The sequence below is a fragment of the Protopterus annectens genome, chromosome 1.part0 (genome assembly GCF_019279795.1).
Source record: "Protopterus annectens isolate FY-2018-M chromosome 1.part0, PAN1.0, whole genome shotgun sequence".
Classification (NCBI taxonomy): domain Eukaryota; kingdom Metazoa; phylum Chordata; order Ceratodontiformes; family Protopteridae; genus Protopterus; species Protopterus annectens.
This window is the reverse complement of record NC_056725.1, coordinates 1,901,109,714-1,901,123,805: the sequence shown is the minus strand read 5'-3', so window position 1 is coordinate 1,901,123,805 and position 14,092 is coordinate 1,901,109,714. Positions and strand designations below refer to the sequence as shown.

Below are 14,092 nucleotides of genomic sequence, written 5' to 3'. Positions count from 1 at the left end.
AGAACTGTCTGAGTTTCTTAAAACTGAGCATCCCACCATCCCACAAGCGTTTGTTATACCAAAGGTCCATAAGGATGTAATCAATCCACCCTATAGAGTGATTATCACATCTAAAGGTAGTTCTACCTACCCTTTAGGTGTGTGTTATAGATTGTTCAAACCAGTTGTGGTTAAGATTAATTATATACTGAAAGATTCATGGGATTACCTGTCTAGATTAAAGGAAGAATTATTTTCCCCAGACGTTTCCTTTACAACAGTGGATGTAGTTAACCTTTTTACTAGCATCCCTCATAAAGAAGGACTTGAATTATTTTTGGAGGCTATGCTGGACCTAACAGATTTAAATAGTACTATGATGAATTTTGCTGTAAGTGTTATGGAAATGATTTTGGATAACATTTTTTTTATGTTTGAGGCAGCTACTTTAAGCAGATACAGGGTGTAGCAATGGGGGCTAGTTTCGCCCCCATTTATGCAAATATGGTTATGTATGCTTGGGAAGGTAAGTATGTCTTTCCATTAGAATTTAATGAAAGATAGAGTTTATATCTTTGTTTTTAGATGATATTTTTATTCTTTGGAAAGAACCTATTTCAGCCCACACAGATATGGCTACCCATTTAAACGAGTTACATTCATTCCTTATGTTCACTAGTAAAAATTCAAATATTAGTATTGATTTCTTAGACGTAAGGTTGAGCAAAGACATGATAGCAAATAAATTTTGCTCTACTATTTTTAGAAAAGATACATGTTTCAATTCTTATTTGAACTGCAATAGTCAACATCCGTTCAAAACTAGAAAAAATATCTTCAACGGACAGCTAGTGAGGGCTATGAGAATGTGTTCTAACTGGGACTTACTGGGGAAGGAAGTTCTATTTATTACAAAATTATTTCTGGAGCGAGGGTACCCCAGAGATCTTATTAGTAATGTGAGCAAAGAGGTGGTACCAGCTTGGGGTATGAAATTTAAACCCATTTTGGGTGTGGGTGTCAGTTCAGCAGGGACCACTTTGAACACCTTGAATCAGCAGTTTACAAGTAGTATGGTGCTTCCATTTGGTGAAGGTTCCAAAGAAGTTAAAGCTATAATGCTAAAATACTGGGCTATTTTTAGGAGTAACCCTGATTTATTTAAAATTTTTGGGGAAGAGCCAAAATTTGTGAACAAAATGGGTAAGAATCTGAAATATTTGTTTGAGCACAGCATCATTCTACATAATCCATTTGAGAAAGAAATTAATAAATATGGTTGTTGCTCATACTGCAAATACATTTTGGATGAAAAAATAATCTGTTTACTAAATAGGGCTCACCCGGTGTTTTTTAAACCAGAGAATTGTACAACAAAAGGTTTAGTTTACTTGGCTGTATGTGATTCATGTAAACATTTTTATGTAGGGAAAACAGAGAGACAGCTTTGAAAACGTTTTTATGAACGTGTTTATGCAATCCTACGTAAAAATGATGCTTTGTTTAGACACTCATTGGAATGTTGTGTAGATTTTAAAAAGTTCAGATTTATTATTTTAATAGTTGTACATAGATCTTTAAGAGGTGGCTGGTGGGAATTGGATATTGAATTATGTGAATTAAAATGACAATTTTTACTTTGTTCATTCCTTGAACCTGGTCTTAATAAAACCTTATCTATAGCCCCAGTTTTAAACTACATGGCTTTGACCAGATGAATTTATTGTATAAAGTTGAGGTCTGTCTTTTTAAAGAAAATACTTTTTTCTAATTATTTAATTGATTAAGTGGTTAATTGATCAAATATATTTAAGCTCTTGCTTGGTGTGTTTTTGTATTCTGATGAAGTCTTGATATTAACCAATATGAAAGTGCTAAATAAATTTGTTTTCTGTGGTGTAGACTGGCTGATTTGGATTTATTTCCTGAAGAACCTTGGTTTTGTGGACACTGCTTATCCTATTGTGTTTTCTGAAATTCGTGATGTAAGGGTGAGACATTCTGCCTTTGTGACTGCATTTGAGTAATATATATGTGTTTACAAAGTGTAACATTTTTTTGATTCCTTTCAGTATATCAGTCTTGGTCCTGCTATTACATGATCTTTCACAAGCTATGTATTATGTTTAACCCATATTATGTCTGGAAAGGGTCCTTTCAGGATCGTTTCCCTTACCATGATTAACAGATACACTAAAGCTAGAAAAAGGTACCCTGACCAAATTTCTCCTATTCAGTTTAATTTCCCCTGAAAACAGGCCATACCTACTGAGATTAACCCAGACCAAGTAAATAAAATAAATAATTAATTCTTATTTCAGCAATCCATAAACAGGGACAATGCATAGGTAACACAGTGCTCTTCCATACTGTTTTTATTTTTATGTTTTGAATGACATAATTGCATTTGATATGTCCTATGTGAGGACACATTTACAGAGTCTGGAGCCTATAAGTAAACATGTCAAGGGTGTAAAAAAATGTATTCCTTGTAAAAGAACTGCAAAAAATGGTACAGTACAGATCAGCATTCAGAAATTTTTTTTTTCAAATGGTGGTACTGCAGTGAAAGATATTGCCATCAGATTTAAGGTGAGCTGTTGTGGACAATGCGTATGTCTTCAGACTGATAATGTAACTTATTATTATTATTGTTAATTTCCAGCAATAATGAAATTCATGGGGGACTACCCACTGAAGGGGCAGACTGAGCAAGATACCGTCTACACCATTCTTAAGGTAGGTCAAACTATCTACTTACTAGATAAAGTATGTAAAGGTAACTTCTCTGTGAAGGGCAGCTCTCTGTGAAGAATGGAATTAGGCAGGAGATTGGTCTAAAGAAAGACTAGTAGCCATTGATGTATGTGCTTTTGAATCCCCCCCCCCCCCAGCATTTAAATGCACATTTATGCAAAGGAAATGGATGCATTTAGAACTCAGTGGAAGGTAACTGCTGAGAACTAGTAAAGTAAGTATATAGGGCTACAAGAGAAAGCAGTGATAAAGGTAGCTAGTACAGAGAAGAAATTAGAAGGCCCCATCCATTACTTATATTTCTTCCCATTCAAGCAGCAGAAGTGAAAAGAAATAGCTGAATCCTAAATCAGCTGGGATGGCAGATGATGGAGAAATGAGGTGATGAAACAGACAGTAGCAGGACAAGGGGTATAGCAACCCATAATCAAAACACTGCTGCTTCAAGCACACCAGTTCTTGGTTCTCTTCTGCAAGTTCAAGACCCGATATTGAGAGGTCGAGCACTACTAAAATAAACTGCAATTCCAACACAACAATTTCTGAAACCATCATACTTTTTAATGTGACCCAGCATCTCCAGTGTAGGAGATGAGCTTTCCATATGTCTGCACTCTCTCTCTTAGATATCTATATATTTATATATATATATATATATATATATATATATATATATATATATATATATATATATATATATATAAATAAAATGTGTGTGTGTAAATATATATATGTACATGGATATATGTTAGATCAAGTAAACTTCAAAATTCATATAGCTGAGACCATATGATTGAAGTTTTGGAACTTCAACGATTAAAGAAAAGTAAAAAACAAAAATTCTATTTTTAACATTTTACAGGGGGGTGAGCCCCTCTGCACCCCCACATATATACATACACATATTCATGTGTGTGTGTGTGCATATATAATTTTTGCATTTTTTTTACAAAGAAATAAGTGCCATCTAGCAAAGTAGATGTGAATTGTCTTATTTTGACAGTTGTGCTGCAGTATTTTTATAGATGTATTCTCTAGTTACTATAGAGTTTTATATTTAGGGAATTATATTTTGCAAGCCAGCGATCCTGCTTTTCTTCTACTGGAGGTTCTACTTCTACTATCAGCTTTTTATATAATGTTTTAATGGAAATATTTTATCAGTTAATCTCACCTCCAACTTTACTTCCTTTAAGACAGTTTTTGGTCAACAAAATCCATTTGAACAGCAAACCACGATTCTTATGAAAATGTTGACATATTTCACAGTAAAGTAGAAAACATTTAAATGAACTTTGTATACTGAGCACTCTGTAGATCTGTCTTCTCAGTGTTGGATTTTTAGTATCTTCACTCAAGTTTTTAGTACTGTGCTTGCAAACTTATTAGTGACATAATCTGCTGTCTGGGAATGCCTGTCATCAACTCTGGCCACTGGATTCCAGAAAAGAGGAAGACGTTTGGTTGTCTAATTAGCTAGCTGTGTAGAAAGTGCTGTAGGTTCTACAATGGTGAGATGTGTCTTTTAGCACCTATTGCCTTATGGATTTCTAGTATTTTAACCTTCTTAATTCAGACAGCTCACAGTTGAAAAGTAAGTATACATCACAGCCAGACATGACTCCTGCCAGGTATCTAGCTCCATATGTACCCTTACAGTCACTCAAGTACATAGTGTAGCATAGTTTGATATCTTACCCTTCTTTGAGTAATGTCCCATGATTTCAGCTTTCTTGAAATGAAGACAATTCATCATGGCTGCAAGAGCAGAGCATTACTTCAAGAAAGTTTCCCATCTAGATTCAAAAAAAGTATCCTACAATTATCTAATAAAATGCTGTCTAAAGCTGAAACTCAAGTTTGCTGACTACATTAAGAAACTTACTGTGATTTTTTTTTATATATTTCTCAGCTGTGTGGAGAACATGAGGTGATGAAAGATGAAGCTTACTGCCAGATTATCAAACAGATTACGGAAAATACCAGCTCCAAAACGTAAGCAGTAGTTTTTACCTGCATTTATGATCTTCAGCCACTCTCTCCTGTCTCAGAATGTGGTTTCTAGATTACTGAAGGTAATCCCTACACTCACACAAAGAAAACATTCTAGTTATAAACTGATCTGTTTCTATAAACTGTACTCTTGGCAAAGGTAACTCTAAATGCAATATAGATTGCATGCAAAAATATAATGTAAACAAAAGAGATTAAGGTAGCACAAGGGCAATAGAATGGTATGAGGGAACACCTCATCTCAAATCACTTACACTGAGTCCCATAATATTAGAATTATATTTGCAACACGCCACAACACAATCATCAAAATTAAACAAAAATTCAAAGCAAGTGTTTTTGTAGAGGAGGCAAGACCCCCTGTATTTCAACACCTAGATATACCAATTCCAAAGTTACACAAACTTGAAGATAAGGGAAAACTACATTTTAGTATAAACAAAAAGCTCCCTCACCTCCACCATTGCAAGACCTCAGGCCTATTATACAGAAGATATTAGAAACACTTCAGGAAAAATGGTTCTCAGTGAACTAGTTTTGACTTATTACTTGATGTGAGTGCAGTTACCATTATGCACGTTCAGTAAAGGAATGATAGCATCACAATCTCCACACTTGTACTGTGTATCTAGTTGTCATGATCCAAAACAAAATGATGTAGTACCACTAGGAAACTCTGAACCATCACACAGGACTGACACTCAGCTATAACAAGCAACAGCAAATTAATATGAACCTCAACCTTAAAGTGGCACACATTTTCCTCTCCTCAGTGACCAACATGAATAACATTAATATTTAATATCTAGAAGGGAACTCAAGCTAGGGTGAAGTGGGGTGGTAACCTGTTTAAAGTGTTTAGTCTTTATAGGACAAACTAGGCAGGTGTGTCCACTTTCAACATTACTACTTGCTTTGTATTCAGGGTAAGTGCTCTGGCAGTTAAGGTAGGGGAGGGGGTGCAGCTGGTGGATTAATACAGTACATCACCCCTCCCCATGTATATTAATGAAAGAGGAAGAGAATGGGGGGGGGGGTAAATGAGGGCAGGTAAAGGGAAGTAATTTTCATGCAGAGATCTTGGACGATTCAAGCATCATGGTACAGACATAGCAGAATTTGTTTGCTGACTTGAACCAAGAAGGCTTAAGCCACATGGTGCAAGTCTGTTTCAGAAAATGCAGACTTATGGATCTGATCCTAGCCAAGACAGAGGTGGGAATGGGTGTAGAGTTGTAAGAACGGTTACCCATCAGTGATCATGCTACTATGTGGTTTAACATGGGGTAGATATGAATATATAGACAAATATGATTGTATAATGTTTCAGGAGAATAAATTATGCTGCACTAGAGGAGAAGGTCACAGAAAAGTTAGGAGATTAGCTGCTTCAAATAGAACATCTCAAGCACAAAATTAAGATTCTAAGAAGAGGCCATTGGTTTTGTTGGATGTCTCTTATCCAGAACCTTTTTCAAAAAATAATTTGACAACAGAATACAATGAAAGAGGAGGGCACACATGCGGAAACTGCCAATAAATGAACCTTAATGGAGGAGTACGAAAAGCCATGGGATGGTAATTGACCTATCGTGATGCAGGGAAAGCATTCAAGAGTGAGCTGGGGGTTTATAAGTGGGGCAGTGGAAGCATTTGTGCTACCTGATATAATAAGGTTAATTAGGAAGATATATGAGGGACTGCAGGCAAAAATTAAAGTGGGAGGGTTCCTCTCTGACAAGTTGTATCTGAACAGAGGAACCAGGCAGGGGGTTCCGCTTTGTTATTTGCATTGTATTAGAGACGTTGGCAAAGTAAAAAAGGCACTCAGAAATTCAAGGATATAATTGGTATGGTAATCAAGAAAAGTTGGCTTTTTCTGCAGACTATATTTTGTACCTGATAAAACCAGAAAAGGACATTTCAGTATTTACAGTCTCTAATTGTTATTGAAACTATTGACAGAACTTTTCAAGTGCCAGAACATGTCAATTGTTGCACCAAGGGGGTCATTTACTTCAGTCAGTGTAGTTCATGTCCTGCCTTTTATGTAGGAATGACCACCAGGTGCTTAAAAACACGTATTCGTGAACATGTATATAGTATCAAGACACATGATGACACCAGTGCTTTGTTTAAACATTCTGTTGTTTGTAAAAATTTTAACAAATTTTTATTTACTGTTATTGAAGTATGTAAAACAGATTTGAGAGGGGGTGATTTTAGGAATTACGTTGAACAAAGAGAAGCACTGTGGCAAATCAGATTAAAATCTGATAAATACCCAGGCTTAAATGAGACAATCAATATTAAATGTTTCTTAAAGAATAATAAGTTATGTATTGATAAGAACATCATTACATCCTTGTTCAACTGAATGTAACTAGCACTTTAAATTTGCATAATTTTTTATTCAAGATTTTTTACTGATTGGTTAATTCTTAATTGACGTGTTATTTAAAGTTGGGTGTTTCTTTTACTTTGTATTCTGATGAAGTCTCTTGACGAAAGCGGCTATTAAAGTGTTACTACGCTATTTTGTGGATCTTTGTGAATCATTGTGAACTACTGCTGATCGGTTGGTTGGTTCCTCACCTTGGATTTTTTTGGTTTCTTTGTTACTTGTGGCATTTCGTTTGGGACATTTCAGTATTGTAGAATATTCTGAAGCAATTTCAAGTCTTTTCGGGATATAAAATTAGTGAAGACAAAACAAAGGCTATACCTGTAAAGTATGTACCCACACGGGTTCAGCAATACCCATATTTATAGTGGCACAATAACATGTAGTATTTAGAAGTATGGGTTAAAAAGGATTCTCTTATGGTAGCTAAGGATACAATATGTGGGAGCACACCAATCAAAAGACAATACAAAAAACTGGGAAACTGGAAGCTCTTGTTTATGGATCTGGATAGCAAGATACAAGCAGATAAAATGTTTTTAGGCCCTTTAGTTTTATATACAGGCCAGGCATATCATATCAACCAGAGGAGAAGGTGAAAATAGTACTTAATAAAGAGTTGAAGGATTTCATCTGGTAGTGCAAGAGGGCAAGGATGAAGTGGGATAAGTTGATCCTTCCAATAAAACAAGGTGTTTTAAGATTACCTGATTTGAAGGGATATTTTAGAGCTACACAGTTAAGACTCTCATACATAATAGAAGCAGAAAGCAATAATTTAAAGTGCAAAGGAATGATGAGAAAGCAGGGGGGGGGTTCAAGAAATAAGGAGAGTATGTTTGTAAGTGTGAACATGTTAATATATTTTATTTTATATAAATGTATGTTTGTCTTGTGATAATTTAATAAAGTTGTTAAACATTAAAAAAAGAAGAAAATAAAAAAATCTAGAAACAAAACTAAAACTATACTGTCATAAAAAGGATAGTAACTCACATAAATATTGTAAAACCAGAGAAACACTAGCCATGAATGTTGCTGGTTATGTTTTGGCACCAACTAGATAACCTTTTCCATTTACTAAAATATGAATTTCTAGTAGCAGGTTTTCTTGCATTCATTAGTACCTACTGCAAGCCCTCAGTAAACAGGTGCCTAAAGGGAATTAAGACCCTTTTATCCAGGTAGTCAGTTGAAGTTGACTGGGGTCAGGGCATAGCAACCCCACCCCCCCCAATCTTGTGTGAGTAGATCCATTCTGAGACAAAGCTTTTGGTAATTTGTCCCTGGCCATTTTTAAAAGAAGAGAGAATTGCTGTTATCTGGGTCAGAAGGGATTCACCATAATGATCTTGGGAGTCTCTTTCTGAATCTTCCAGATATTAGTGGAAAGGGTGCAAAAAGCATACAGAAGCACTCCTGTCCAAGGAAAGGAAAATGCATCTGTCTTGTAGGCCTTCTTGCATGGAGTCCTGGAGCAGAGTCTTGCCAGCTAATTGTTCAGAGAGGAGGCAAAGAGGTCTGCTTAAGAACTCCCCACAGATGAATCAAATCTTGGAAAACTCCTTGATCTAGTTTCATTTCATGAGGGTCTACCCTGGTCCTTCTCAGCTTGTCTACCGCACAGTTTTTCTCTGGCAGAATGTAAGATGCTTTTAGAGTAAAACTGCACTGTGAAACTATATCCCAAGCTAACATGGCTAGTCTGCAAAGGGGGTACAACCTGGTTCCACCTTGCTTGTTGATGTACCATATGACTGCAGTATTGTCTGTAACAACTTTAAAAGATTTAGGGGACTAGAGATGATTCAGAGAGATAAGTGCCTTTTCAGGGCAAGCATCTGTTTTATATTTATGTGCTTGCATCTGTCCTTGGTGCTCACACACATTTCACTTTAATCCCAACTGAAACTGCTCCCCAAGCAAAGTCCAGGGCATCTGTGGTAACTGACTCCTTCTGAGGAGGAAGGGAAAGGACGAGATCTGGATTTAGGGAAATCTGCTACCTCCAAGTGATTTCTCCTTTGACAAACCCAAGGGATGTTGGTACTGGGAGCAAACATGTCAGAAAGCACTGTATCTTTCTCATGTGAAGTTTTGCCAGGGGTATCATGAGAATCATATATGCCATCAGACCCAAATTCTTGAGGTATTCTCTCGCAGTGACTGAAGTCTAAGTGGAAATCTTAAAAATTAAGTCTCGCTATAGATCTATTTTCCAGTGGGGAAAAAAGTTCCTTGAACTGAGGTGTCCAGTAGACATCCCATTAACACAATCCTTTATGAAGAATTTAAGAAACTTTTAATGTTCTCTTGGAATCCCAGCTTGTGTAAGAGATCTCTCACCCAAGAGGGAGACAGATTCTTGACACACTGAAAAAGACTCTGCAAAGCAAGTAGTCTAACTATGGAAAATGTAAATACCCTGCAGACTGCAATGAGCTATAACTGGAGCTAGACACTTTACGAACACTTTTGTTGCAGCAGATAATCCAAATGGGTAAGGCAGAGAACTGAGAATATGATCCAGACACACGGAATCTTAGGAAATGCCTTAAATCTGAATTCATAGGGATGTGATGATAATCATCTTTAAATCTAGTATAACAAGAAAACTTAAATGATGAAGAAGAGGAAACATTATGAAGTAACAGCATTTTAAACATAGACACTATCACAAATGGGTTTAGGAAAGAAAGTTCTAGAACTGATCTCCAAGTATGTTCTTTCTTTTTTTGTCACTAAAACATCCTTGAATAACCTGGGAGGAGGAAGTGTTTCTAGCACTCCCTGGGGCAGCAAGTGTTGAACAGAGAAATAAAGCAGTCTGGTCTGGTGGATGAGGAATCACCTCCTGGAAAGGATGGATTTCCTCCTACTGCTGTATGTAATCTTGATGAATGATCTTCAGAATCCATTTGTCTGTTGCCAAAGAGAAAAGTGGGAATTCAGAGTTTCTGGGAGGGAAAAGGGACTGCCAGGGTTGAGATGGGGGGAGGACAAGGACCCTTAAATAGTCACTCTGACTTGTTGGACTGTCCTTGGTTGGGGGGGTCCTGAATTTCTTTTTTTCTTAGTCTGTTTACCCACTGCAAGATTAGGTTTCATTTAAATGTCGTTCATTACAGTTTTCTCTTTGCATAGGCCTAGAAATGCAACTGCATTAAAGCACACAAATATGGAATGTTTCGGAACAAATGAATAACCTTCAGTCAAGAATACTTGTAAGAATAAAATGTGCTAACAGAATGTGCATTACACTAAGTACAAACAGGCTTGGGAACCAAGGTTAGAGGGGTTAGAGCTTGCAGGAAATTTACAAGGTTTTGGTAGGAGAGATACTTCAGGCACAGTCCACAGAAGCTTGGTACAGACACTTGAGAGTGAGTGCAGAAGTCAATTCAAATATCCAGCATTCTAGAGTATTAATTATATTATTTAGGAGGAAAGGAATAATTCTTAGTATAATGAGTGCAGACACTATGGACATTATAATTCAGTCTAAGTTATACTATTATTGGAGACAGCAGGATGATTTCAAATAGTTATTTTGGGGCAGTTAGAACCTAACTGTTCCTCAATCATGTGTAGAGAAACTGCATAAGGAGACTGCTATGAGTCACTTTTGTACAGGGACAGCTCTAAGTCCAGACTAGTTCTATAGAGCTAGAACTGAATGCAATTCATATGTTAAAGTAGAAGCATGACTACGGTAGGCAGAGGGTGCCATGGGGCGCAATCCTCAGACGATGCAAATTGGTGGTAGTGCTATACTACATTTCAGTCAAGGCTGAATAGTTATGGCTTCAGTGCTCCATGTGTGTTAGTCAGAACATAGTAAGTTGCCTGTAACATTTGCAGCAAGGGGTTCAATGCAGTTATTCAGAAAAATAAAATTTATTTCTCCTGTGCTCCTAAGAAGATTTTTATTTGCACCTTAACTCAGAGGAGCAGAGACTTTGTTGGGAGACTATTTTTTAATTTGAGGAGGGAGGTGCCATATCAGAGAGCTGCATCAACTGCCAGAGCATTAACCTAAGGCTCCGTGAAGAGGGAAAGGACAAATATATGCACAGAGCAGGTGAAGAATATAGGAAATTACAGGGCAAGATATGTTTACTCCTGAGAAGGAATGATGAAAGACATGAAGGATTACTTCTCCCCCTTGTTCTTTGTAAGGTAGAAGGTATGAGACTACTATATAACTCTGAATTCATTCTAAACTGTTAGTGTATAAAAGCAGGCATCCTAGCAGAGAAATAAACAGCATAATATTGATTATTGTGTTTCTGTTTTGAATAGTGACAGCTGCCAGAAAGGATGGAGACTTCTCTACATCCTGTCTTCCTACTATAAATGCTCTGAAGTTCTTAAGCCCTATCTGTTACGATTTCTACAAGAAATCTGCAGGAGCCCTGGTATCCAGTTTCAAGGTAAGTAGTCAGGCATTTCTTTATGGATTCATTTCCACAGTTTGGCATTATTACCATTATTCTGACAAGATAGCCTTGCATTTCTACCAAGACGTTTGTCTTGGTAGTCCATTTCATTATGGTCCATTTTAAATGCATTTATTCCTGCACAAGACAAACATAAATATTCTGGAGCACATGATAGAAGGGTTTGATATGGAAATTTTTAAGTGTCTGAAAAAGTTAGACCATTTCTATTATAAGGTTCAATTCATAATGACATTCTGGAAGTACAAAAGGCACATGAGTTTATCAGTCATTCTGCATGTATGTACTTTTTGTACGCCTAAACCTTACACTTGCTGGACATCCGGTTTATTATAGCACTGTATTGTTTAATCTATGCTGCTTCAATAAATGCTTTATTTTGCATATTGTAGGAATTGCAAAAGCTTGTGAACAGAACCTCAGAAAGACAATTCATTTTGGAGGGAGAAAGGAATTTCCTGCGGCAATGGAGCTCAAGGCTATGGTGGTATGTGTTCTCTGTTAATCTGTCTCCTTTCAGTTCTCAAAGCATAAATTGTTTTCTGAACTCCTCCTTACCTTTTTGGTTCCCAGTGTCCCCTTAACAAAGGTCTACTAAGCTGAATGTGGGGAGGAAAACCTTGCACTGGGTGCTAAGAGTAATGTTTTGTTTGTTCTTGTTTTTTTGTGGAGCTTTTCTCCCCGGGCCTCTACTGAAAATGGACATTTATCCAGTTAGACTAGCCTGGTCAACAAATGTAAAATAAAATAAAATAAGTGCTAAGAGTAATGTTACAATAGCATTAGCTAAAACAAGTGCTAAGAGCAATGTTGCAATAGCATTAGCTAAACATTAGCTAAACAAGTGCTAGGAGTAATGCTGCAATAGCATTAGCTAAACAAGTGCTAAGAGTAATATTGCAATATCATTAGATAAACAGAGCAACCGTGTACAACTACTAATCAAGCAACTGTCCTCTTCCTAGGGGATAAACTCTAGTACAGAATGCCAAAGCTGAAAAAAAATCACTGTGCTTGGTCAAAACACATTCTGTTAATAAATATATTTATTTTACACATTTTTTTCTCAAAGTTAGCTTTTTTTTGAGGTGACAACAATAAATTTAAAAATAAAAAAAAAATGGAACGCGAATTTTAAAATTCAGGGTCATGACCCACAGATGCAGATGCTGATGTGGCCATAAATATAGTCCTCCTGTCACAGGTGTAATTTTTTTTTTTCCTAATACACTCACTTTAACATATGCAGTCAAATGGGTCTAATCAAGTTTAGGTTCTCACAAGGGCTGCTAAAATGATCTCAGATCAGTGAAGTATGCTACCAGCTAACTATCGTGATTAATGCTTGCACTTAACACAGCAAGAAAATTGCTTACACTATACCACACTTCTAACTTGAAATAACTTAAGGCTAAAGCACAGTTTTCAAAATCCATTATTGTGAAAGGGAAAAAACTTGTCAGGTGAGCACATGGAATATTTTCCATTCTCATTCTGTAGTACTCCATTATAAAAAAACAGCCCTGTATTTAATATTTTTAGTTCATGACATATTTTTGTGTTACTTTCATTTTGATTTGCAATTGCAATGTATTTCTTTTTTTTTTTTTTTTTTTTTTTTGCTTTTACTAATTTAATAGTACATGAATAGTTTTTTTAAAGTGTTTTTTTCCATTACATCATGGGTGAACAATCTTAGACTTAGTATATTTCAGTAAGGGCTATGGAGGCTGCAAGAAGTCATGTCCCCATGCAAAAAAATGCTTTCTTTTATTTTCAGCATTTTTTATTATATGTAGCTTTCAACATTTTATTTTCATTATATTATAATGTTTGCTTCTCTGTGAATTCTCTTGTGACATCATTCCTAATATGTCTCTTGCTGTGTCAACATACTTAAATGCAAACAATTGAGATCACAGCTTTGATTATATTGAAAGAACATAGTTGCAACATTAGTGCATGTGACAAAACCTTTAAATACAAATTTTAAAACATTGTGCTGCTGTGCAAACAATGCTTTTATGTAGAAACAAATAATCCAGAGATGTTTCTTCAAGAATTGGTGTGTGTTACTTCACTAAATGATGGTCTAATTGGCAATTTTTAAGGCATGGAATTTCATGGTGCATAGAGATTCTAGCATACGGAGTACACTTCACAAAACCAGCTAATAGTGTACCGCTAATGAATATGCTGATTAGGTAAGCACATGGCAAAGTCAGTGTTATAAATAGCTGTAATGCTGCCCTGAGTCAGACCACACACACACACACACACACACACACACACACACACACACACACACACACATACACACACACACACACACACACACACACACACACTTTTTTCTACAAATTATTTTAACACTGATTTCTATAAGATAAAAGAAGGTTGCTTACAATATAAACATATGATCTTCCAGATATCTCTTATGTTTGTCTTTGAAATACTTATAATGAAAACTGTGTATTAC

The 14,092-nt window shown here is 36.1% G+C and overlaps 1 protein-coding gene across 1 annotated transcript in view; it reads left to right on the top strand.

Annotated features, from left to right (window-relative positions):
* Window positions 1-14,092, top strand: part of MYO15A (myosin XVA) — a 1,299,796-nt gene that overhangs the window by 972,651 nt on the left and 313,053 nt on the right. Inside the window, exons 54-57 of the mRNA XM_044070057.1 lie at window positions 2,645-2,718; window positions 4,649-4,731; window positions 11,456-11,586; window positions 12,006-12,100. Coding sequence (XP_043925992.1) covers window positions 2,645-2,718; window positions 4,649-4,731; window positions 11,456-11,586; window positions 12,006-12,100 — 383 coding nt within the window. The remainder of the gene's footprint in view (window positions 1-2,644; window positions 2,719-4,648; window positions 4,732-11,455; window positions 11,587-12,005; window positions 12,101-14,092) is intronic.